The 26,933-nt window shown below is 43.0% G+C and overlaps 1 protein-coding gene across 1 annotated transcript; it reads left to right on the top strand.

The window, feature by feature from the left end:
• Positions 1–991: 991 nt before the first annotated feature.
• LOC139534242 (protein transport protein Sec24D-like) lies at positions 992–26,933 on the top strand. Its single transcript, XM_071333205.1, has 23 exons — positions 992–1,108; positions 2,473–2,674; positions 3,074–3,173; positions 3,586–3,719; positions 5,550–5,885; positions 6,188–6,303; positions 6,796–6,907; positions 7,937–8,064; positions 11,581–11,719; positions 12,092–12,207; positions 13,217–13,341; positions 16,478–16,669; positions 17,896–17,989; positions 20,136–20,252; positions 20,389–20,559; positions 21,000–21,096; positions 21,345–21,490; positions 21,788–21,926; positions 22,873–22,991; positions 23,338–23,517; positions 24,723–24,914; positions 25,063–25,152; positions 25,666–26,933. Exons 2-23 carry the CDS (start codon positions 2,524–2,526, stop codon positions 25,804–25,806), a joined length of 3,135 nt encoding a protein of 1,044 aa, XP_071189306.1. The 5' UTR covers positions 992–1,108; positions 2,473–2,523; the 3' UTR covers positions 25,807–26,933.

The following is a 26,933-nucleotide window of genomic DNA, read 5'->3' as shown; positions in this document are numbered from 1 at the left end:
AATTAGCATATTGGTTGAAAGTTATTTAATTGTTATTGTTTATCCCTATACATTTATTGATTAATTGCATTGCACATTTGAATAGCCTATCTGATGACGTTCTCAGTAAGTGGCCCGCGGTCAATTTTGTCGAGTATGGGCATGTGAGGTGCCAAGGATATTGAGGGAACTCTTTTCTGTTTGGCCACACCTATAGAATTTAACAGAATAGACTAACCCTTGGCGATACATAATAGAATATAAACTTCATTCACTGATAGGGAATTTGTCTTGAGCATACACAGGCCTAAACGAACACTAGAAAGTGAATGAACACACTACAGTCGCATGTAGCCAACAATTATGGAGAGATTAAACAATTGAAATCAATTGCTGATTGACTGTGGTAACGATGGTTTCACATTATAAATAATCCGCACAAAATCTGGACTTTTGTAGATCTAGCCTGCTGAGACTAATTAATATCTATGTACGATCTTGTCTGGTCTCAATTACATACACCTTTTAAGATCATCTGACAGTGGATATCTACCTACTACTGCATAGTGAATGGAAAATGAAAGCAATGGGCCTACCCATCTTCCTTCATAGTTTACTGGTTTACATTTAGCCTACCTTATGCCATAGCTATAGGCCTAACTGTCAAATCAGAACTGCACAATTTACTGGGCCTTGAAGAGTTTAATGCTACGCAATCGGCGCAATTGGTCTATGCTGACCTGTTGGGTTTCCCACAAATTGGCGCATGCGCACGTACCACTGAGAACTACAGCGCGATACATGGGGGTCGTCACTAGTTAACACAGCCACAAAGTCATAAACCCCGCCTATTTCTAAAATGTATTTTCTTAATATGTGATTATTAACCTAACCCTAACCCTAACCACACTGCTAGTCTTATGCCGAACCCTAACCTTAAATTAATACCAAAAAGCAGATATTTGAATTCATGGATTTTTACAATATCGGCGATTTTGACTTTGTGGCTGGGGTAACTAGTGAAAACATGGCATAGGGACCGGTGATGTGTTGGAGTTTGACGTGGCACTCCGCTTTCACTATCAGGAATTCAGAGTAGAAGACTCGGCAGATACTCCCCAGAATACAGGTAAATAATTGTACAGAAAAGCCTAATGGGTTTTGTAAGAGGGTATTTTATCATATATTGGTCTATTGAAATGCATGTTTATACCCGAATGCTTTCTCCGTGACGCAAACTTAGTTTCACATGTAGACATTTCCGTGTATGAACAACAATGTATCTATTTGTAAATAACGTACACTGCGCCTATCCGAAACGCATGTTGTGCGCTGGATAGATTGATATTGATTCGGGTGCTGCAAACAACAGATATATTTTCTTGCAGTTGATAAATATTGGCGGCAGTCTGGTTGTAACTAAATGGTAGACTAACGTTTCCTAGGTTGGCGATGCTAAGATGTGTGTCGAAAATAACGGTCTTTGACGTGGCAATTCTGGGTAGTGGCTGAAGGACTCGTCTTACATTTTTTTTTGTTGCTATGACTGTCTCTTGATATTTCTGTCTTAATTTATGGACTTTTTACATTTTTTATTTTAATCACTTTTGCATTTGATAGCCTACGAGTCGGAGAACGGAGTTGTCAATGCGAGACAGCTGTTTATGTGGCCTTAATTGAGCAAGATTTGACAACTGTGTGTAGGCTATAGTGTGGAAGTTCATCAAGTCAAGCTTAGTTGGTTCTAAAATTGAGAAAATGACAACTTTACCGTGAGATTAAAGGATAAAGAATAACTTACAAGGGAGAACAGTAATTGGTCTTTGCCATATAGCAGACTATTTTGCAGAAGGTGACACATTTATTTAGGTCTATGTATTTATTTATAACCGTTGGCCTTATTGAAAGGCCTATTGCTCAAGAATGATTTCACCAACACTGCACGTGAATAATTTGAACAGCTAAAGATATCTATAGCCTACAATTTCTGCTCCAATATGTCATCATGAACCAACCATTGTCAGATGTTATCACATATATTCATCTTGAGAAAATAAGACATCTTATTTTAGGAGCATTGTTGCAGGAAACTGACATAAGTATAGTCACTCGTAGATTAGACAATGACGATGGGACCTTATCTCCAACGGTCCAATGAGCTTGGGTCTTGTCTTCTTGAGGTCAAATATTGCATGTTGGTGTTGCCTAGTGGAGAATACCACATATTTACTTTGTACTGGAGGAAAATACTGATGTTAGGTGTGGGAAAAAAGTACTGAAGACCACGAACCTGTCAAGTGTGCGGTCTAGGAAAATGTTCCCATGTGCAGTGTCAGTTGTCTCTAAATGCTGTGGTTGGTGATATTCTGTGAATTAGAGTTTTTGTAATCTCACTATTAAATTCAAGCAACATTTTCTTGGCCCTTCATGTCTAGATTGCCTTAAATGAACTGCCTCCTCAGAAAACAAAATTCCTTGCTTCCATCTCTGCAGGTTCTTGGATCTCTGCTATTTTGGAATGAGAAGACCTTAACAGCATTTAGGATGAGTCAGCAGGGTTATGTTGCCACGCCTCCATACTCCCAGGCCCAGCCTGGGATGGGGGGCTACCCAGCTGGGTTTGGGAGTTCGCCTGCCCAGCCCCTCTATGGACACTATGGGGGACAACCTCAGTCATTCCCAGCCCCACCAACAGGTAAAGCCACGTTCCTTTGGTCTCTCATTCCTCCTGTAAAATCTTCTGTTTAGCTTTTCATCCAACCGGTCTGATCTTGTCATTTGGGATGTGTGCAATTCTTTATTAGTCCAGGAGCAATTGTTTGTTCATGATTCAAGCAATGCAGCTTCCAATTGAAATGACAACATTTAAGCCTGGGGATATGTATTTCTGTGCACGGCCATGCTATCGCCTCGTCATTTAGAAGGTTTGCCCGTGTATACTGTACTGTGTATGTAATGTGTGACTGCAAGAGGATGCTTTGTGGACAGCAATGCTATTGCCACAGCATTTAGATGAGACATTTTTCTCAGGTGCATACTTTGTTATACTTTGTGTATATATTGTGTGACCATAAGAGGATTCTTTACCTTCCAGGTTTGATGAAGCCTGTGTCATCCCCCTCCGGCATGCCTCTACCAGAGGTCTCCAGCCAGTATGGCTCAAACGGTCAGCAGAATGGAGCTTACCCTCAAAGGTAACAGAGCTTATTCCAACGAGCAGAGTCCATTTACTACAATAACGTTCTAATGGTCAAATTCTACCCTTCTTCCTGAAGTATGCACTTGATCTATCCACCTAATGGAATTGTATTAAATGGAAATGGAATGGACTGGTGTAATACCTGTGATAGAAACACCCTCTAGCCCATATTAACACCATGTCATTGCTTTCAACCAATGAATGGGAGGGAGCAAGTGCACACTTTGGGTAAAAGGGTCAAGAATTGAAAGGCAACCATGGCTTCATCCCAATACTCTTAGTGCATTCCTTCTTCCATTTTCTTCTTCCATTTTCTTCAAGTCCACTAATAGGTAAATGGACTGAATAGTTGTTTTTTTTGTCTGTTGGAACAGACAATATTTAGCTCTTTGTTTACTGTCCTCCAGGTACCCTGCCCCTCCTGCTGCTGCTGCCGCCTCTCCGTATGGACAACCCCCTAATTCCCCCTACCACAGCATGGCCCCCCAGGCCCCAGCACAGCAGCTCACCAATCAGATGGGTTCCATGAACCTTGGATATGGTAATTCATCACTGTTTGTAGAACTCAAGATTGTTGTATTGGGAATGGTTAGGGGGGTGGCATCCACTTTAGAAAGTTAACAAGATGCAAAGCAACTCACAAACAAGTTAAAAAAGCAAACAGCTGTGTTGTCCAAACAGTAGAACAGAAGCTTTTCTTACTAGTGGTAGTCTATATATTTATGGCTTTGTCAACTTCGGTAAACTAGCATGCAGCTATGTTAGCAACTTTCCCAAGCCCAGACAGCTGATGTTCTGAAAGAGCTGCAAAATCTGGATCGCTACAAATCAGCTGGGCTAGACAATCTGGACCCTCTCTTTCTAAAATTATCAGCTGAATTGTTGCAACCCCTATTACTAGCTTGTTCAACCTCTCTTTCGTATCGTCTGAGATCCCCAAAGATTGGAAAGCTGCCGCGGTCATCCCCCTCTTCAAAGGGGGAGACACTCTAGACCCAAACTGTTATAGACCTATATCCATCCTGCCCTGCCTTTCTAAAATCTTCGAAAGCCAAGTTAACAAACAGATCACCGACCATTTCGAATCCCACCGTACCTTCTCCACTATGCAATCTGGTTTCCAAGCTGGTCATGGATGCATCTCAGCCACGCTCAAGGTTCTAAACGATATCATAACCGCCATCGATGAAAGACAGTACTGTGCAGCCGTCTTCATCGACCTGGCCAAGGCCTTCGACTTTGTCAATCACAAAAAAAAAATGGCAGATTCAATAGCCTTGGTTTCTCAAATGACTGCCCCACCTGGTTCACCATCTACTTCTCTAGAGTTCAGTGTGTCAAATCGGAGGGTGTGCCACAGAGTTCAATTCTCGGGCCGACTCTTTTCTCTGTCGCTCTTGCTGCTGGTGATTCTCTGATCCAACTCTACGCAGACCACACCATTCTGTATACTTCTGGCCCTTCTTTGGACACTGTTTTAACAAACTTCCAAACGAGCTTCAATGCCAAACAACACTACTTCCGTGGCCTCCAACTGCTTTTAAATGCTAGTAAAACTAAATGCATGCTCTTCAACCGATTGCTGCCCGCACCCGCCCGTCCGACTAGCATCACTACTCTGGACGGTTCTGACTTAGAATATGTGGACAACTACAGATACCTAGGTGTCTGGTTAGACTGTAAACTCTCCTTCCAGACTCACATTAAGCATCTCCAATCCAAAGTTAAATCTAGAATCAGCTTCCTATTTCGCAACAAAGCCTCCTTCACTTATGCTGCTAAACATACCCCCGTAAACTGACTATCCTACCGATTCTTGACTTCGGCGATGTCATTTGCAAAATATCCTCCAACACTCTACTCAGCAAATTGGATGTAGTCTATCACAGTGCCATCTGTTTTGTCACCAAAGCCCCATATACTACCCACCACTGCGACCTGTATGCTCTCGTTGGCTGGCCCTCATTACATATTCGTCGCCAAACCCACTGGCTCCAGGTCCTCTATAAGTCTTTGCTAGGTAAAGCCCCGCCTTATCTCAGCTCTCTGGTCACCATAGCAACACCCACCCGTAGTAAGCGCTCCAGCAGGTATATTTTACTGGTCATCCCCAAAGCCAACACTTGCTTTGGCCGCCTTTCCTTCCAGTTTTCTGCTGACAATGACTGGAACGACTTGCAAAAATCACTGAAGCTGTAGACTTATATCTCCCTCAATAACTTTAAGCATCAGCTGTCAGAGCAGCTTACCGATCACTGTACCTGTACAGAGCCAAACTGTAAATAAGGGTGGTGAAATAAAAAAGTTATTGTTAGGCTTCATTCATGCAGTGTGTTGAAAGTTGTTCACCCTCCCCCTGCCTATCCTGCAGGTCCAGGGCCCATGCAGAGCCATCAGGCACCCCACACCTCTCCCCCAGCCCAGCAGTCATTCCAGACCGCCCCTCCCCCAACCATGGGACAATCAACCCTGGGCCCCCCACCTACGGGCCCCAATTCACCCCAGATGGCTCCCCCACAGTCGCCCCTAGCTGGCCCATCTATGGGAGGGCACCTATCTATGGGAGGGCACCCATCTATGGGAGGGCACCCACCCATGGGAGGCATGGGTAGGCCCTTCCCAGGCCCACCCCCTCCAGGCGCTGGGGGCTTCCAGCAGCCCGGACCTGGAGCAGCCGGGCAACCAGGATACCCTCAGCAACCACAAGGTACAGAAAGCGCAGTTACCTGTGGCTCAGTGATGATCACTGCAAAGTTTTATGGATTTGTAGGGCCAGTTTCCTGGAGCCAGGTGAAGCCTATTCCTGGAATAAAACATGGTTTCCAGGAATAATCTGTGTCCTAGGATATGGTATCTCACTGTGGTAGTCAAACTTATCTTATTGAAGGTGGTGAGTAGTGTGTACAAATTGCTTTTGGAGTACTGTACCACTTAGTGTGTGCTTGTCACTAGGATTGCACCAGGTGTAGGTCACCAGAGCCTTACACTGTGGCATGGTCTGTGTGTCAGGTCAGTTTGGGGGGCAGATGGCAGGACCCGGGATGGCGGAACCCTTCCAAGGTGGGGCAGCCCATATGTCCGGGCCACCTCAGAAAAAGCTGGACCCTGACTCCATCCCTAGTACAGTGAGTTCATATTTAATCCTCGTGTGATTTCATGTCTTTGCATGCCATTTCGCATGTTTCCCAGCTACCTCCAAGCCAGTATTACCTATAAAGACATCTCTTTAGAAGATTTGGCTACTGCACACCCAGTATGGGCCCAGGATACACATGTGAGCATCCCGTTTTTGTTACTCCCACCTCCCCAAATTACCTATTGTATGTGTCTTATTTGGATGAAATGTATGGCCGACAAATGATGACGTCAACCCTGTGTCTCGTAGTCAAAACCACAAAATGCTTGACTGATTGTGGTTGGAATGTTCTCAGGCAAACGACAAAGCAACAGCAGAATGTGAATTTGTACGATACCAATACGTCTCCTTTACCACACACATCTAGCAAAAGCTGACCGAGTGGAACTGATTGAAAGCTTTCACCCACAGCCTGACTGTTTAAGGAAATGGCTCTGCACAGTATACAGTCTTTCACTGACAGTGCACCTCTCTGGTTTAGACACAAGTCACTGAGGACGACCAAGCCAAACGAGGGGGACAGGTGTACACCACAAACCTCAGGGGTCAGGTTCCCCCGCTGGTCACTACTGACTTTACTGTACAGGACCAAGGTAAGGCACAGGAATACCACTGTACTGTAAACACAAACTTATATGTGTCATTGAACAGAACTAACCTTACTTCCAACATACTTAACATAGCTTTTTGTCCAGTCCATCACTAGAACACCTGACTCGACTAATCAAGGGCTTTGTGAATACTTGACTAGTTGACTCAGGTTTGGTTGTGTTGGGATGGAACAAAAATGTGCAGTTGTGGGGTTCCCAAAGGAATGGATTAGTAGTACGTGACACGGATGGCTTTGAACAAATCCGATAATAGCCTTAGATCAAACATACACTTCTGAAAGATATTCTAATGGCAACATAAGGAACATGATTGGGGTCTTTTCATTAGTGCACACCGTAGCAAAATGTTTTCTCAAGGGGAAAGTTTTGCAATGAAAACTAGAGTTTCTTAGGTAGGTCCCTCCCCGTTTCGGCCTCTTTGTTTCTATTTGGTTCCTATTGAGTAGACCCCTGGTCTAACTCAAACGAATACCTCCAGAAGCCAGGAATATAACATAAACCTTTAGAGGATATTCCATTTTTTAAAACTTTGTATTTACTTTACCCTTTGATCTCATTTTAAGTTGCACCACTTCAGATTTGTCAAACTTAAACATTTCCGTCTCAGAAAAATAGTTTAACCACACTGGAAAAAATTAAAATATATTAATGTTAAGGTTCTCTTTGAGTGCAACGTTACCTGAAAATGGCAAGGGAAATACTGATTGTTATGAATTAAGTGTTAACGTTTGATATTGTACTTAAATGTATGAATAAGAACACTGAATATTGCATTTCTTTGTAAAAAATGAAAGTGTAAGTTATTTACAGCCTGATGAATCTTTAAAGGGAAGAACCGAACGATATTAGGACAAGTGGAAGGCTTTATGCGTAAACACAAAATGCTAACATGTTTAAACTGTATATTTTCTTGAATCAAACCAATGAGTACAACTTAATTGAACCATTCACATTTGTATTTATTTCTTATGATTTATTTGAACTTTGTTTCCGTTTCTTAATCCTCTTTAGGAAATGCCAGTCCAAGGTTCATGCGTTGCACCACCTACTCTTTCCCCTGCACGGCTGACCTGGCCAAGCAGTGCCAAGTTCCTTTGGGAGCCATCATCAAACCTTTCGCCACGGTGCCAAAGAATGAGGTAGGCCTTATCCTGTGTATGTTTGCAGAGATTATCCACATTGTTATATAAAGTCAGACCACTAAACCACTTGTGAATTCTGAAACCAAGATGTTTAAACCCAGATACTATCAAAACCACAGGTACATACTGTAGACATCCTTTTAGGGAAGGGAGACACTAGCACTTTTAGTTTTCCTCAATGAAACGTAGATGTATTATTTCCTTAAAAATATACTGTACGTCCAAGTGCTGTAAACTTTTAAAAGTGTCCCGTGGACAACCTTCATGTGTATCTTGTGTGGTCTCAGGAATCCTGCCTTAGATATTCTTCCCCTCACTTTTTCTTTGGTGCCAAATGGCCTTTTTAGGCAATGCTACTGTAGCTTTCGCTCTGTCTCATAGAAAGAGCTAATTAGCTAATGTCAAGATCTGCGTGGACCCCAGAATATGAAAGGGGTTCAGCAAAGCAATCAAGTGCATTGCCTTCTCCGGTTAGCGCTCAATGTCCAGACAGCACTGGCATGATTCCCATAGTAGGAAGCTTAGATAGCTTTTGTTTGATATGGAATCTAACACATTATCACCATGTTAGCATTATTGTTTTGTTTGCAATGAATGACCTCACTGCACAAGCAGTGAGTCTTAACTTTAAACCCTTGTATCGCACTTGGACTTTTTCTAAACATTTTTATAATTCAGCTTCACGTTCCCTTTGGATGAACTACTTGGCTGCATTCACGTCTGTCTGCATGTGGAGTTTAATGGTCTTGGAGGCCATATGAAAACATACACACACTAGTATATAAACAAGTACTAGAGTAAAAGCCTCCCTTCAAGAAAGAGCAGAAATCAAGGGGGTCTTATTGGAACAATTCAATGTGTTTTTAGGTTAGATTTATATCCCTGAGACACTGTTTTGTTTGTTAGGCTACAATATTTTGGATAGTATATCATTTCAGTGATGCTTAATGTAAATAGTTTGAAGTAGTTGAATGAGATTTGGCTATTCGGCCATGCACATGTGAATATAGCATGTGCGCACAGTTTGTTTTCACTAATGAATGTTTGTGAGTGTACGGACTTTGTGCATGTAATTTATGCCATATGTTTCCATGGGTTTGTTTGAGTGTGGGCCAGATAAGCTATAGGCACACCTTTACCATCTGTATTTCTACACATCCCCACTCAGCAGGAAAGATATTTCATCCTTACATTAAACAAAGCCTTATTCGGACAGAAGCGTTCCGCTATTGACAAATGTAATGTAAATGTAATGCAGCTATTTACATACATGGGGCATGAGATTGATCGGTTTCTGGGGAGAGAATCTGCTTTGCGTATCGTGACGGCACGTGTTGAGTTGCACGATAATAACTGTTTTGAAGGTATAGATGAGACCACCCACAATGTTTAGACTAAATGCTTTATGGCGGAGTGTGGGTCTACAAGGGCAAAGATCTTGATAGAACTCACACTTGTGTCAAACGGCAACAACTTCACTCTTCTAGACTGTTGCACTGTGTTAGGTCTTGTTTTTAATTTCCACAATAGCTCAGTTTTAAAGGCAATATTTGAATTTAAAGTAGGATGTTAGGATATAGATAGTGTGGCAGAACCAATTGGTGAGGCATAAACTGAAGCCAGGGAAATGACTCCACCTTTGGCCAAGGGAGCCACTACAGCCCAACTACCCAGGAGGACTGGCACACATGTTGTTTTTTTAACCTGTATTTAACTAGGCAAGTCAGTTAAGAACAAATTCTTATTTTCAATGACTGCCTAGGAACAGTGGGTTAACTGCCTTGTTCAGGGGCAGAACGACAGATTTTTACCTTGTCAGCTCGGGGATTCGATCTTGCAACCTTTCGGTTACTAGTCCAACGCTCTAACCAGTAGGCTACCTGCCGCCCCAAACAGAACCAATCGGTCGATATAATCGAGCTTACAGACGGTAGGCAATTAAGGTCACAGTTATGAAAACTTAGGACACTAAAGAGGCCTTTCTACTGACTCTGAAAAACACCAAAAGAAATATGCCCAGGGTCCCTGCTCATCTGCGTGAATGTGCCTTAGGCATGCTGCAAGGAGGCATGAGGACTGCAGATGTGGCCAGGGCAATACATTGCAATGTCTGTACTGTGAGACACCTAAGACAGCGCTACAGGGAGACAGGACGGACAGCTGATTGTCCTCGCAGTGGCAGACCACGTGTAACAACACCTGCACAGGATCGGTACATCCGAACATCACACCTGCGGGACAGGTACAGGATGGTAACAACAACTGCCGAGTTACACCAGGAACGCACAATCCCTCCATCAGTGCTCAGACTGTCCACAATAGGCTGAGAGAGGCTGGACTGAGGGCTTGTAGGCCTGTTGTAAGGCAGGTCCTCACCAGACATCACCGGCAACAACGTCGCCTATGGGCACAAACCCAACATCGCTGGACCAGACAGGACTGGCAAAAAGTGCTCTTCACTGATGAGTCACAGTTTTGTCTCACCAGGGGTGATGGTTGGGTTCGCGTTTATGGTCGAAGGAATGAGCATTACACCGAGGCCTGCACTCTGGAGCGGGATCGATTTGGAGGTGAAAGGTCCGTCATGGTCTGGGGCGGTGTGTCACAGCATCATCGGACTGAGCTTTTTGTCATTGCAGGCAATCTCAATGCTATGCGTTACAGGGAAGACATCCTCCTTCCTGCAGGTTCATCCTGACATGACCCTCCAGCATGACAATGCCACCAGCCATACTGCTCGTTCTGTGTGTGATTCTTGCAAGACAGGAATGTCAGTGTTCTGCCATGGCCAGCGAAGAGCCCGGATCTCAATCCCATTGAGCACATCTGGGACCTGTTGGATCAGAGGGTGAGGGCTAGGGCCATTCCCCCCAGATATACCCGGGAACTTGCAGGTGCCTTGGTGGAAGAGTGGAGTAACATCTCACATCTCACTTAATGCAGCTGGTGGCCACACCAGATACTGACTGTTACTTCTGATTTTGACCCCCCCCCCCTTTGTTCAGGGACACATTATTCCATTTCTGTTAGTCACATGTCTGTGTAACTTGTTCAGTTTATGTCTCAATTGTTGAATCTTGTTATGTTCGTACAAATATTTACACATGTTAAGTTTGCTGAAAATAAATGCAGTTGACAGTGAGAGGATGTTTCTTTTTTTGCTGAGTTTATAAACTGGTTAGGATAATACATGGTAATCATCATCATCATTAACCTGAAGCCTGTCAATTTCACCCAAACTACTAAATAAGGCATCGTCTATGTACAGTTGACTATGGGTCAGTGCTATCCGAATCCTTGGGACGTCCCTACCCTACCCTTACCTTAACCATAACCCTTTCCGAACCTTAACCCTTACCGTAACCATTTTACATTTTAACTTCAATAGGGTAGGGACGTCCCAAGGATCCTGGATAGCACGGACCGTTGACTATGGGCAACAGTTGACTCTAAAAAAAAATGTGTCACGGCTGTCTTATGTGACTATCTCCTCTGTTCTAATGTGTGGCCCAGACTCCTCTCTACGTCGTGAACCATGGTGAGACTGGCCCGATCCGCTGTAACCGCTGCAAAGCCTACATGTGTCCCTACATGCAGTTCATCGATGGCGGCCGCCGCTACCAGTGCGGCTTCTGCAACTGCGTCAACGAAGGTACGTCCACCCATAACGAGAGGATGGGAGACCTTATTGGGTCATAATGCCCCGTGGCTAAAGATCAGCTATGGATCTGACTAATCTTTTGGAGCTCAAAGCTAAAAAAAAGTTGTCTTTTAATTTGAGTAACTTACATTATCCAAGATTTAAATGATAGTAGTTGGGGTTATTCTTCATATTTCTGACTTTAGGTCTGACCAGGGCTTTAGGGTAGTTTTGAACCCTCTTACATAGAAACTAATGCACTCGGGTGGGGGACACTATGCATGAGAAAGCCATTTAAGGCATAGTTGCTAAGCAGAGGCAATATTATGTTTGGGGTATGTTTTTGTCACCACTGGTAAAACACGTTATTTTGTTCTCTCACAGTGCCAGCCTTTTATTTCCAACACCTGGACCACATGGGCAGAAGGGTGGATTTATATGAGAGGCCAGAGCTGTCGCTGGGGTCCTATGAGTTCGAAGCCACCCTGGATTACTGCAAGGTAAGCAATGCTCTGCCATTGTGGTTTATCTTCATAAATGAACCTTCATAGTGAACCTTATATATGATATTGTTTCATTTTATACAAATAGAGAGAAATTGGCAGTTGTTAAAATAACTACTTTGAATTACTTTTGTATGGATGAAAAGTAAAATGTGTTTCAATCAATATTCCTAGCAGTTCAATAGCAGTACAATTTGAATTGACATAGAGGAAAGCTGTGATGGTACATGGAACAGAACGGATAAAACTGGCCAAACTAATGCTTGGCAAGAGTCTATCTCTTAAAGACTTGTATGAAGTGAAAGTGATTAGGAGCAAAAGCAGTAGAGGCAAAAGCATGTTCTGTTCTATCAACACCACCTCATTAAAGCCAAAAGGTCTCCATTTTGTTACGCTCTGTGGGGTGGTCTTTTCTTGTACATTCTGGGTAGAGGTAAGTGGCGGCTAGCAACGCCACGTTTTCCTACTGAAGCCATCTTGTTACTTCAGTCTGTTTATTAATGTTTGGAAATGTAGTCCCGGCCAGCTTTCAGCGCAAGCATCCGAGGTGAGCCGAGTCAGACTGTTACCGCGGAAACAAAACAACGGCCCGTGCTGTGTCCTTCATCCACATTCCTAACAAATGGAGGGCAGTCGGATGTCACAAATAGTCTTAACGGCTCCAAGATCCAAGCAAGCTGTAAGCTTAAAACGCAGAGAAAGTAATGGGTGTGGTGGAGGGATACACAGGGCAGAGGAAGTGAGGAAGAGAGAAAATTGGGATCCAATAGTAGCCTACACGTTTCACCTAAAGTTGGGGTACAGATTTGACGTCTCTGGTGTGTTCACGTTATTATGTGTTTGACCTTGGAGGCAGGGTCAATTGTTGATTTCATAAGTGAACAATAGTTTGTTTTCAGGGTTGTTTTAGACAAAGACATTTTAAACCGCAAATTAAGGAAATAAGGTGAAGTAACAGTAGTTGAATTGAAGTTGTAATTCAAAATGTCCTCTTTCTCTCTTTCAGAACAACAAGCCAGCCAGTCCTCCGGCGTACATCTTCATGATCGACGTGTCCTATGCCAACATCAAGAGCGGACTGGTCAGACTGGTATGTGAGGAGCTGAAGACCCTGCTAGACAACCTGCCCAGGTACACACACACAATACACACACACGCTATCAAACACTGACCTCGTAATCAAGGAATGGAGCCTTGAATCGCCTGCATTTGAGCACTCTGGAAACTGGCCCAATATCACTCAGCCTACAGCCTATCTCCAAGATCTTTTTATATGGGATCTGCCAACTTGGAGTGAGACCCACTACATAGCCTTGGAGGTTACTGTGAAATGACGTAAGCCGTGTCCAATGTCAGAATCTTTTTTACAATGCTCTGCTCTCCAAGGGATAAGCATAGGATAACTGAAGTCTCACGTCAGAGAGAGACCACATTAGATTTATAGAAGTGTTGGTTTTCGACACCCCCATCACCCATAATGTGTAGCTTGGTGGTTTGATTTTTGGGGTGGGTTGCAGACCTCCAGATACATTATAGCCTACACTACCTCCCACCTTTCTGTCAACATCTCTTCAGCGGGGGCCATATGTTCGCCTGAGCTTCATTATGCTTCCATCGCCTCAGGGTGAAACAGAATACTACTGGAAATCCGCAATACCTTGCCAAATATGGTTGTCCCACATCTACAAGGCAAAGAAAAAAGCATTAAGCCAAGTATTCAAGTATCTCATCAGTTGAAAATGATTTCCTAAAGGTTGTGGGGGTGGGTTGATGGGAGGGGGGAGATGCTAGGGGAAGGGAAAGAATGAGGGGGAGGGGAGAAAATGTTATGGCGCAGTGCAGACTCTAACCCTGAATCATGTCCAAGACACAAGAAGTCCGCGGCACAGATGGGTCTGATTTTGGCTGTTTTATGTGGGTCGCCAGCAAGACACAAGGTTTTGATTTACCATCGAGAAACGGATGACATACTTCACCTTGACTTTCCTAAAATAACTTATTTGGAAACTGGCTCTCGCTCCTAGCCTGCAGACTTATGGAGATATTTGTCCGAAACCCTTACGTCACCCCCGAAACGGTTAGGTAGTGCTCTCCAAATAAGCCCCCTGTTTTTAAATTACTTTTCTTCCCTGTTGTGCATTGTGAGACTTTGCTCTCTCCTGTATTGAAACTAATGGAAAACATGTTGGAAACAGAACACTTTTATAAGGATCTGCAACGCTGCCGAAATAGCCACATTTTTGCTTCTAGCTTGCTACGGTGGAAAAGGGGCTCCAAGAAAGCACACGCAGGTGTAGACTAAATCCTGTGGTATTTTCTCCTTCATTTAATATTTCATCACTGTTACTCAGTATGAAAACAAGCAATAAAAAGCTGCATTGCCTGACTGGTTCTCATGTCAGTTCTTGTGAATGATGTTGACATAAGTCTGTTCTACGGGTCTCATCATTTACATATGGCAGATTTAGTTAGAACGAGCACCTCATTTATACTGGGTTAAAGTGCATGTTCTATACTGCTGTGTTCAGAAAGAAAGGGAGACAAACCCCAGTTTCCCCTTGTCAGATGGGGAATGCTTTTACACACTGTTTGGTCACACTTTATTTGGATAGTCCATCTGTAGATTCTCTACAGAGAGTCATCAACACAGAGGTGTATATAAAATAGAATGCATCTCAACTGGGTGGAATTCTCCCCAGTCCATGAAAACGAAAGCGAGATCTGTAAAGGGCGGAAAACAAAGTAATATTTCACTGACAGTTTCTTATTCATGTTATTGAACTTCTGTTGAGGCACGAGTTGGAGAGGGTTGTTTGTAAGAGAGAGAAATTGTGTGTGGACATTAAATCACATGACATCAGAGATGGCAGTCATCTTAATTGAAAGCATATGAGGACCCTTTTTTCCTTCACCTATCAGCACTTTGCCCTGAAGGAAAAACAATCCTAACCCTCTTTCTGTGGATGTTTGTGTAAGTTCGTCAGGCATGACTGGGTGATGGCCCTTTTTTTTTGTTTTATTGGCTGAGTGGTGGATGCTGGAAGAGGTGCCCATCCCCGGAATGAGACCCTCTCCTCCAATGTGTTTTTTCTTTGCCTTAAAAATGTGTTTCTGCACCCAGGAATGTTTTTAGCGCTTCAGTTGCTAACTCTAAACCTTCTCTCTAAAACACTCCTAGTTAAATAAAATTAAAAATATGTCAGGAAGTTGTTTTGCTAGAGCAAATAAATATACAAAGGTTTGAAAAACAGGGCATGAGATTGTGCCTTTTGACGTAGTGATATCGGAGAGGTTGAAGGAAAACCATTAGCGCTCTAATTAAGCAATAAGGCCCGAGGGGGTGTGGTATATGGCCAATATACCACGGCTAAGGACTATTCTTACGGACGCAACGTGAGTGCCTGGACACAGCCCTTAGCCGTGGTATATTGGCCATATACCACAAACCCCCGAGGTGCCTTATTGCTATTATAAACTGGTTACCAATGTAATTAGAGCTGTAAAAATAAATGTTTTGTCATACCTGTGGTATACTGTCAGCCAATCAGCATTCAGGGCTCGAACCACCTAGTTTATAATTTAACATTACCTATTGAAGCATCAATAACCAAAACATGGATCATAATGAAAGGAGCAATTACATAGGTCAACTTTTGATCTGGCTGTCCCATATCCTGTAGTACTGTATGCATATTTGGCTGAAGCTAACATGACTGCGTTAAAATACTATTTGAAGTCTTTCAAATTCGTTGAGCATTTGCTTGAGCCTGCCTGGAGTGCCAGATGGGCGGAGTTTATACTTTTGGGAATATTGTATTGTTTCTATTACCAGGTCCGTTAGCTAACACTGCTTGCAAGCAGTGTTAGCTGTATCCACATTGATTTGTTATCTGATCTTGTCATATCATGTTTAGAATAAAACTTCAGAATAGGGGACTGATCTGCCGCTTATTGGCCATTTTATGTCAGAGTGCATAAGCGACTAGAACAATTTAGTGATTACTTAATCTATGCTGTAACATAGTTCCCTCTAATGACAAGCATTTTTAGTTCAAATAAAAAACTATTCTGAAAGGTTTTCTCTTCATCTAGCCTGGTCCCAAATTTGTATATGTTTTAGGCAAATATTATCAATGACATGACTATCATTAATGACTCATGCCAGGCTACTGCTTCGCTCTCTCTGTCTCTCTCTGTCTCTGTTTCTCCATCCATCCAATAACACTAACGCTCATCCCCAACTTTGCCCCCTCTTCCTCCCGCACAGAGAGGATGGTGCCGAGAGCTCGACGGTGAAGGTGGGCTTCGTCACTTACAACAAGATCCTACACTTCTACAACGTGAAGAGTGCCCTGGCCCAGCCTCAGATGATGGTGGTGTCCGACACGGCCGAGATGTTTGTCCCACTGCTCGACGGCTTCCTCGTCAACTTCCAGGAGTCTCGCGCCGTCATCAACAAGTAAGGGGCACACCTCTGACATGAGAATTGATTTGAGTAGTGATGCTTGATTGCATATTTTCAAATATTTAGATATGTTAATTATTGTTTATGAATAGCAATAGGCAGGTCATTGGTAATGTTAGGAATTTGAACCTTTTTGAAGGAGGCATTGACAATATTTAGCTTATATAGCCCAATTGGGGGGGGGGGGGGCAGGATGAACTCTGCACACTGTAATCTATACCCCAAAGTGTGACAATCTGATGCAGACCAAAGGATAAACAAACATTCTGTCTGAAGCAATCTTACTTTGTGGGTTTGTAGTGGTCTCTTTCTTTTTGATAAACGTATACATTGTCTTTATCTCCAGCTCCTTCTCAAAGCCCGTCGATGTGCATCTATTTCTGTCAAAGCTCAATTCTAAGCAACATTTTTCATGTGGTAAAAACAATTGTTGAATGACAGCATTTGATTATCTTGCCCATCAGGTGTCCAATGCCTTATTTTTATCCATAGTTTCAGTGGTTTTCATCACAAATGTCAAGATAACGTTGAAAAACAGTTGCTTCCAGAGAAGTGGTCCCTGGAAGTGTTTTATATTAAAAAGACCCATGTGGATTTATATGGAAAATGGTCTTATCTATGCAGTTGTATGACACAGCATCAAAATGATTAATAACAACTTGATATTTTGGTATGTCTATGACTTTTGGATAAATCTCTTACTCCCAGATCAACCAGTTTGTTTTTCTGAAGAACTGACTCATTTTTCTCAACTTGTACAATATAATTAAACAAATGTGAGTTAAGTCCTTGGTTTAGATCCAAATATGACTTTGTATAATCAACACAATTCTTCCAAAGGGGTTGTGTCTACTGTATGAGCTGAGAAATTCACTCTTCTAAACTGTCTGTGCATGATACTCTTCCAATGATCTGTGGAATTGTAAGGACAATACCGTTGGATGTAGCCACTGGCTGTCCCAGTAATCTAAAATAACTTTGTTTCCTCATCTTTCTTCCTTGAAAAGCCACAGACAGTTAAAATAACTGGATGGACATTGACCGTAGTACTTACACCCATCACCTCCTTTCAGATTAGCAGTCATAAAGGATAGGAGGCAATGAAACAAAGCTATTATAACATATTGTAACACAAAGCAAATTGTGTATCTACCAAGTTTTGAACACAATGTACCAGAGGTGAATGATTGTGACACTGTTCCTCTCTCTCACTCCTCCAGTCTCCTGGACCAGATCCCTGATATGTTTGCAGACACCAACGAGAGCGAGACGGTCTTTGCCCCCGTCATCCAGGCTGGGGTAGAGGCACTCAAGGTGAGAGGCTAGATGTCAACTCTGTCACACACGAGGGAATGGGAGCTGGATAGCAGGGCAGCTGTTACTTTGTCCAGGCGGTGATGGACTCAAGTACCCAATAACCTCTCTGATTTCATTACAATTGTTTATTTACATAGGGACAGATGGAAAAACACTGGCACATTGAAATGAAAAGACGACAGATTAAAATACAACATACCCACATAATACATTGATAAAGTACATTGTGACATCATATATTTGATGCTTATCTTAAACTCAAAGCTAGAGGAATTAGAGTAATCCAAACAAATAAGTCAGTCAGCTATAGAGGCCATCTAAACTTTTTGCAGTCACAGCCCCTTTACCGCCAACCCTCCCCCAAAATAGATTTTTTTGTTGTCAACATAGTCCGTTATACCGTGCGTTCTCAGTTGGCATTGTGCATTAAACAGTTTCTCCATCAACCTAATGACTCGGCAACTTTCCGTTTTGCTTCCTAATAGAACTGTTTATTTAATCGGCTCCAACTGAATTTTCCCAACGGCTTGCCTTCAGTTTGAATTAATGTGTGGTAGAGGTCAAATAATTTCAGATGCGAACAGACAGCCTTGCAGAAAATCTCATTTGATTTGGCCCTTAACCAACAATGCATTTCAAGAAAGAGTTCAAATATTTACTAAATAAACTAAATTTAAAAAAGTAATACAATTACAAGGTTAGTCGAGGTAATTTGTACATGTAGGTAGGTGTAAAGTGACTATGCATAGATAGTGGTGCAGCGGTCTAAGGCACTGCATCTCTGTGCTAGAGGCGTCACTACAGGCCCTGGTTCGATTCCAGGCTGTATCACAACCGGCTGTGATTGGGAGTCCCATAGGTCGGCGCACAATTGGCCCAGCGTTGGCCAATTGTACAAAATAATTTGTTCTTGCCTAGTTAAATAAAGGTAAAATTAACAGCGAGTAGCACCAGTGTAAAAACAAAGGGGGGGTGTCAATGTAAATAGTCTGGGTGTTCATTTGATTAATAGTTCTGCAGTATTATGGCTTGGGGGTAGAAGCTGTTAAGGAGCCATTTGGAACTAGACTTGGTGCTCCGGAACTGCTTGCCGTGCGGTAGCAGAGAGAACAATTTATGACTTGGGTGACTGGAGTCTTTGACCAAAAAAAATGTGGGCCTTCCTCTGACATCACCTAGTATATAGGTCCTGGGTGGCAGGAACCTTGGCCATACCAGGCGGTGATGCAACCAGTCAGGATGTTCTCGATGGTGCAGCTGTATAACTTTTTGAGGATCTGGGCACCCATGCCAAATCTTTTCAGTCTCCCGAGGGGGAAAGAGTGTTGTCGTGAACTGTCTTGGTGTGTTTGGACCATGATAGTTTGTTGGTGATGTGCACATCAAGGAACTTGAAACTCTCGACCCGCTCCACTACAGCACTGTCAATGTGAATGAGTGTGTGTTCAGCCCTCCTTTTCCTGTAGTCCACAATCAGCTCCTTGGTCTTACTCACATTGAGGGAGAGGTTGTTGTCCTGGCACCAGACTGCCAGGTCTCTGACCTCCTCCCTATAGGCTGTCTCATCGTTGTCGGGGATCAGGCCTTAATGATGGTGTTGGAGTCGTGCTTTGTCACGCAGTTGTGGGTGAACAGGGAGTACAGGAAGGGAATAAGCACGTACCCCTGATGGGCCCCCGTATTGAGGATCAGTGTGGCAGATGTTGTTGCCTCCCCTTACTACCTGGGGGCGGCCCGTCAGGAAGTCAAGGATCCAGTTGCAGAGGGAGGTGTTTAGTCCCAGGGTCCTTAGGTTAGTGATGAGCTTTGTGGACACTGTGGTGCTGATCTGTAGTCAATGAACAGCATTCTCACAGGTGTTCCTTTTGTCCAGGTGGGAAAATGTGGGTATGATGGTGAGTCGCAACTAATTTGGGTCACGAAGACCATTGACTCTGTTGCTTTAGCAATCTGTTGACCTAAACTTAAACCCTAGAATCCCCTCACTGAACGTGAACATAATGAGACCCGTCTAGGTCAAATCAATGTTGTTCCCTTCATTGAAACGGTCACACAAGGAAATACTTGCATGTACACCGATTTCCTGTATTCACTCTCTCCTGTTACCTCTCTGTAATGTGATATTTATTTTTGTTTTCTCCAGACAGCAGAATGCAGTGGCAAGCTGTTCATCTTCCACTCATCCATCCCCACCGCCGAGGCCCCTGGGAAACTAAAGAACAGGGACGACAAGAAGCTGATCAACACAGAGAAAGAGAAGGTGAAGAAAAATAGCCAGTCTTTTACATTTAAAACAAAGTGGACCATATTATCATTGGCTATTAAAATGTTTTGAGTGTGTGAATAGCTTCCTTTCTAAAGTGTGTGTGTTGTTTGGTTCCCCTGCGGTGTCCTAGACTCTGTTCCAGCCCCAGAAGGGTGTGTACGAGCAGCTCTCCAAGGACTGTGTGTCTCAGGGTTGCAGCGTGGATCTCTTCCTCTTCCCCAGCCAGTATGTGGACCTCGCCACCATGGGAGACGTCCCCACACACACAGGAGGCTCCATTTTCAAGTACAGCAACTTCCAGGTATACACAAACAGTAATGCAAACAACTGCACAATACAGTTTGTTTTTACATTTGAGTCATTTAGCAGACACTCTTAACCAGCATGACTTACAGGTGCAATTTAGGTTTAAGTGCCTTGTCCAAGAGCACATAAACAGATTTTTCACCTATTCAGCTCAGGGTTTCGAACCAGCCGCCTATCTGTTATTGGCCCAACACTCTAACCGCTAAGCTACCTGCCGTCTAGTTCCCCAGAGCGCTCCTTTTATGCCACAGAACATCTTATTTTGTCCAAACTGCCATTTTGAGTCCATGAATCCTTATCTTATTGAACACATGAAATTACATGAAATGCATGAGCCCATATCTCATTCAGATCTTGGCACTGGACCAATATTCCATGGAGTATAATTGGGGGAAACTCTGTTACCTTGTGGTTGTCACTACCTGTGTATTTCAGGTGGAGATGGATGGAGAGCATTTCTTGAGTGACCTGAGGAAGGATGTGGAGAAGGCCATCGGGTTTGACGCCATCATGAGAGTCCGTACCAGCACAGGTAATTCAGTCAACTGTTTTTAGTGTATTGCACTTGTATGTACTTAAAAAAGAGGTACAGTTTAGATTGTAGAATTTAAGAACATTTTAAATTACATATGTTTCCAACAGTTTTACATCGCCACATAATTCCAATGCTTAAATTATGCATTGATTGAAAGGTATTTAGGTAAAATTGGTTTTAATACTGCTAGACTGTATTGCACTTCAAGACACTAACCCATAGTTTTCCCTTGTCTCTCCTGCCAGGCTTCAGGGCTACAAACTTCTTCGGTGCTATCCACATGAACAACACCACAGACGTAGAGATGGCTGCCGTGGACTGTGACAAGGCTGTGACTGTGGAGTTCAAACACGATGACAAACTTAGCGAGGAGACGGGCGCACTCATGCAGGTGTCTCTCACACATACACGACTCAAAACAACTAACGCTATATTGTTTTGCTGAAGTCATCTCAAGCTGCTGTTTTGAATGGATACCACTAATCAGATATTTAAGCTCACTGCAAAGTGGATATTTGACTGCAACAAATACAAATATGCATCATATTTAATAACCAATTCCATTCACAATGTGTATTTTCAGCCAAAGGTTCCACAAAGCCTTAAACATCCTACTCTGACATGTAAGATTGAAATCATGACAGGCTTTTGACCCTCTAACGGCTTCTGTGTGTGTTCCGCTTCCCAGTGTGCCTTGCTGTACACGACCGTCAGCGGCCAGCGTCGTCTGCGGATCCACAACCTTAGTCTGAACTGCAGCGCCCAGCTGTCTGAGCTATACAAGAGCTGTGAGACGGACGCCCTCATCAACTTCTTCGCCAAGTCAGGTGACTACACACAGCAGAGTATTACTGTATTTAGGCTTGTGTTCAGTAAGGTCCAAATGAGATGCCCAATAAATCCACTTCCCATCTAGGCATAATGAATGCGATTCGATATAAATAATATATCAGTTCAAATAAAGAGTTAGACATGCTCCGGAACTTTGGCGACTAAGTATTTTTATAAACCTTTGGGCTGTATGTGTCTGTAGTTCATACATGCGGAATCGATGAGAATAATTACTCTTACCTCAATTAGTGACGAAATGCGTTTGAAAGCGACTGTTTTTCTGGAAGCTGTGCCATTTTCCCTACATTTTCCCCCACATGGGCCAGCCCCCTAGCATTTTCAGTTCTACCAATGAGCTTCAGCCCCTTGCCATTTGAGTGACAGCTAGCAAGAGGCACACGATGCACACACAGCAGAGCGGGGGAGAGAGAGAGGGCAATGACGTAGTACACAATTTTCAGGGACCACTTGGCTCGTGAGCACTACTTTCAGATCTACTGGCTAAAAAGTATACAAAAGTACTGGAGAATCTCTTTAAGTAGTCTGATCATTGGATGTAACATACTTGGCTGGTGTGTTTTATTATGCATTATTCAGCATAATGATACCCAATATGTAGACCTTTATCTGGGAAATCTGCTTAAGTCGACTCGTGACTTGTGGCTTCAACATTGCTGGTCGATGGTGTCATGATTCTACTTTAGTTAAATACACCTCATGCATCACTTTAGCTTCCTGATCCCCAGTATATCTAAATCACCTTATAAGATAACTAAGAGGTGAAGTGAGTCTTTTAAAACCAGAACCATATGCCTCCCATAAAGTATTAGTGACAAGCAAACTTGTTGTATGACATGAGAGCACTTTAGACAGCTTTAGTGTGGGAACACAGTTACTGACCTACAAATGCCCTCTACCTCTCCCTTCATCCCTCTCTCCCAGCATACCGTGCCATGCTGAACCAGCCCCTGAAGACGGTGAGGGAGATTCTGGTCAACCAGACGGCCCACATGCTAGCCTGCTACAGGAAGAACTGTGCCAGTCCCTCCGCTGCCAGCCAGGTCCGTGGCACAGAACACTGTGGACAGCTTTCATAGAATAAAACGTCCTTTTAAAAATTTTTACTTGTCTGTGTTATGGTCGCTTTTTACAAATGCAGTGGTGTGATTTAACTCCTAGGCCTGTGACATTTCAAGTATCTAGTTTCAAAGAAGTGTACAAACATCCAATAACTTACAGGTGCAGGGTACAAATGTAAACTGATGAAAGAAAGACCGATGGCACATTTGAATCCTACTGCAGTTTTAGGTTTGCTTTTGTCATTTCAAGTATCGCAAACATTGTTACTGTAGTGTCAGGGAGTCGTGTATTAGGGGTTCTCACTTGCTCCTCTCTCCCCTTGTGTAGCTGATTCTGCCTGATGCCATGAAGGTGTTCCCAGTCTACTTAAACAGCCTGATGAAGACTGGTCCATTGGTGGGCAGCGCTGAGCTCTCTACAGACGACAGGGCTCACCAGAGACTCATCACCACGGCCATGGGGGTGGAGGATACCCAGCTGCTGCTCTACCCACGCCTTGTCCCACTGGTGAGACACCGCTCTCCTGCCTTATCCCACTGAAGAAACCGCACACACACAAACACACCCACCTCTGGCTCTACCCATCTCCCATCAATCTCACTCCCTCTCTGAGGTCCTTTTTACCAACTGCAATTACATTTTTTTATGATCATGATACCCGTTTCCTTCCTCATTTAGGTAAATATACCTCCAATCTTAAGTGTTCTATCACTATCCCACTTCCTGTCATGTCATCATATTGTTAGTGCAGAGTTCTGGCTACATGGTTTTCACTTAATTGATGTCAAAATATACCCAGGGATATATACTGAATATCACTCTGGTCAAGGGATACAATAAAGAAACTGAAAGATATTCAGTGTGGATCCCAGACTAATCAAATAATTATTTTAAGGTAAAGATGAACCCTGTTCCTGATGAACAGCAGAGGGCAGCATTTTTGCTGCACCTCCCTACAACGGAGTTGACACATTTACTAGTTCTTTGGTATTGGCATCCGTAAGGTGTGACATCCTCTTATTTGATACGGCAACTCATTCCACAAAAATGATGGCATTTGTATGAGGTTGTGTATTGCATGCCAGCACACTAACAATTACCCAGCAAAACCTGCCATTTTGAGGTGGCTCATAAGAGACGCTGACTGAATAGTGTGTGCATGAGACTTCAGAGAAGAGTATGAGGGTAAATAGTTGCCCTCGGTAGAATAATTACATGCTTCATAATTGTGACAAAATGGCTCATACAATGGCAGTTATTTGTTCTCCTTCACATCAATTGCCATGTTTGCTGGGAAAGTGCCAGGCACTTGTGATTAATTTTGTTTTTATTTGTGGGTCACAGCAAACACGGCAATTGTTTTAAAGAAGTACTTTAATATGTGCATAATTGGGGTTGGAATGTTCCTCATAATATGCTGCAAACTCTGGAGCACTGCGCACCAGAATGAAAGTGCAAGATGGAATTTAAAAAAAATAGTAGCAGTCTCATTGAAACGGTGTACAGCTCAATAATTTGTTTAGGACACATCTCAAAATGCTTTCATTGGGGTCCATCTCAATACTGTCATAATGGGGTACATGTCAATACTCTATTGTTGGGGTCCAGCTTATACAATGGTTCTTGTTACAGATTGTGGTCTAACATGAGTCATGTGCAGCCCCCTCCATATCTTTGATGAAGTTATATTCATTAATTGATTCCTCCTCCAGCACAATATGGATGTTGCCAGTGATCTGGTGCCAGCTCCAGTGCGCTGTTCTGAGGAGCGCCTGACAGATGCTGGCATGTTCCTGCTGGAGAATGGGCGCTCCCTCTTCCTGTGGCTGGGCCAGGCCTGCCCCCCAGAGCTGGTCCAGAGAGTCTTCAATGTGCCCTCCTTCGCCCACGTGCCCGCTGACCTGGTGAGAACCAGAACTCCCTTACCCCCCAGCTCTACAGAGGATGGGGTGTTTGAAACACCTTAGTTGGATACCATTAGTTCAGATATTTGAAAAGTTCATTCAAGACTGCATAGAAAGAACATATCACCAATATTCATGTGTTTTCCAGAGCTCCCTGCCAGTTCTGGATAACCCACAGTCTAAGAAGCTGCGTTCCATCATTGACTCATTGCTTGACCAGAGGCCCAGCGCCATGAAGGTACAGTATTTGATGTATTGGTTACTGTTACTATGCATACTTTCCACTGGATGTCTAAACTACTTTGATATAATTAAAGAACGGTATCTGTTTGTTGAATTGGCAAACAAACGTAGCCATTTATCACATGGTCATAAATCTTACTTTTTAAGCACTGGGAACAATAAAATCACATATTCAACAGGCTGCCCAAGCTTACACTGTTTTGCTTGAAAGCAACTGCCCAAAAATGAAAGGAGTAGTGAAATATGTTGCTGTTGATATAGAATAATATTAATAGTAGACTGGGTGAGTTTGAGCAAGCTTTTAAAAAACCTGAAAGCAGTTTGTGCAGCAGTGCGCACCCCAGGTCCTCGAGGACTACCAGGTCTGCTGCTTCCATTCTAGCTGATGAACACCTACCAAGATGCTCATCAGCTAGAATGAAAACCAGGAGTGTCTTCTCACTATTTACATCATTTAGCAATTAAGTGCCAGGGAGAAACAAAAACAAACAAATGTTCCTGTGTATAGCTTCTGATCGTGAAGCAGAAAGACCGGTCTGAGATGCTGTTCCGCCAGCACCTGGTGGAGGACAAGGGGCTCCACGGTGGAGCCTCCTACATGGACTTCCTGTGCTACGTCCACTGCGAGATCAGACAAGTCCTCACTTAACACCCCCCACTGGATATCACCTCTTACAGACTCCATAGCTGCCTTTCCAACAACCCTTTAACCCCTTATTCCACACAAACCTACAGGACTACCGTTCTCTCTCTCTCATCTATCAGTATCAGGATCTGTGCTCCAGTCTGCATTGTACATTTGTCTACATATGAGTCAGTCTGACTTTTAAGTCTGCAGAATTGATGTACATTAACAATGAACTGATTTCTATGTAAATTGGCCAATGGTTGTAAAAGGAATTGCTGGGGTTCAGGACACATTAGGCCCTCCGGACCACATTTGCATCATTAGACAGTTGGTTTCACTATTGAGTAAACCCAATTTTTATTAGTGTATATTTAGCTTTTTTATTTTTTATTGCCAATGTCTGTTTTTATGCACATACATTCCTTGTCACAATTTCTCATTAGGGAAGAGTTGACAGAATTTCACAGCATCAAATGGTAATTTAGCCACATGGGTTGGAATAAACATCTGGTTGCCATGACTGAAAATTGGTGCCGTGGCTATTAAATTAATGGCTCACTCCACCATTAGTGATTGGATTCCATTGTTTTTCCATTCCCCTCAGGTATGGAGAGAATTTCCTAGCTAGATTATTGATACAAGGCCAAATCCAGTGACAACTCACTGACAAACATGGGAAAAATAACCCAGATAATCCACATAATTCTTCTGTAAAGATGAGATTAAACATTCCACACTCTTAATTACAATTGTATACCTTGTTTTTTCTCATCAAGTTACTGCTTATGTCTCATTTACTTGCATTATCATTACTTTAATATATAAAGTCAATTATTGGTTGTTTGTATGCGAGATGGAGGTTTTGGGGGAAATGCAGTTCCTGTGCCAGTTCAGTCTGCCTTAATTTTTTGTTGTTGTAAAAATAGGCTATTACTCTATTCCGGTGAGATATAGATTTCAATCTGTAAGGTTTGTATGCAAACATATCTCAGGTCATACCTAGCAATTGTGGTGCAGAGATGGGAAAACAGTGGCGTAACTTGAATGGATGTATTTGAGTGAAGGGGCCTTGGAGTAGATTCTGAGCCTAAAGCCTATATATATCTATATAAAAGTATTGTTTTTGATTAAATTCCTGACTACATCAA

The sequence above is a fragment of the Salvelinus alpinus genome, chromosome 11 (assembly GCF_045679555.1).
Source record: "Salvelinus alpinus chromosome 11, SLU_Salpinus.1, whole genome shotgun sequence".
NCBI lineage: Eukaryota > Metazoa > Chordata > Actinopteri > Salmoniformes > Salmonidae > Salvelinus > Salvelinus alpinus.
The sequence above is the reverse complement of the archived record's forward strand: the minus strand, read 5'-3'. Positions and strand labels throughout refer to the sequence as shown.

Coding starts and splice junctions, on each gene's coding strand:
- LOC139534242 (XM_071333205.1), top strand. CDS start 2,524: ATGAGTCAGCAGGGTTATGTTGCCACGCCTCCATACTCCCAGGCCCAG. Junction 22,992..23,337: donor GTCCCTCCGCTGCCAGCCAG/GTCCGTGGCACA, acceptor CCCCTTGTGTAG/CTGATTCTGCCTGATGCCAT. Junction 25,153..25,665: donor AGAGGCCCAGCGCCATGAAG/GTACAGTATTTG, acceptor TCCTGTGTATAG/CTTCTGATCGTGAAGCAGAA.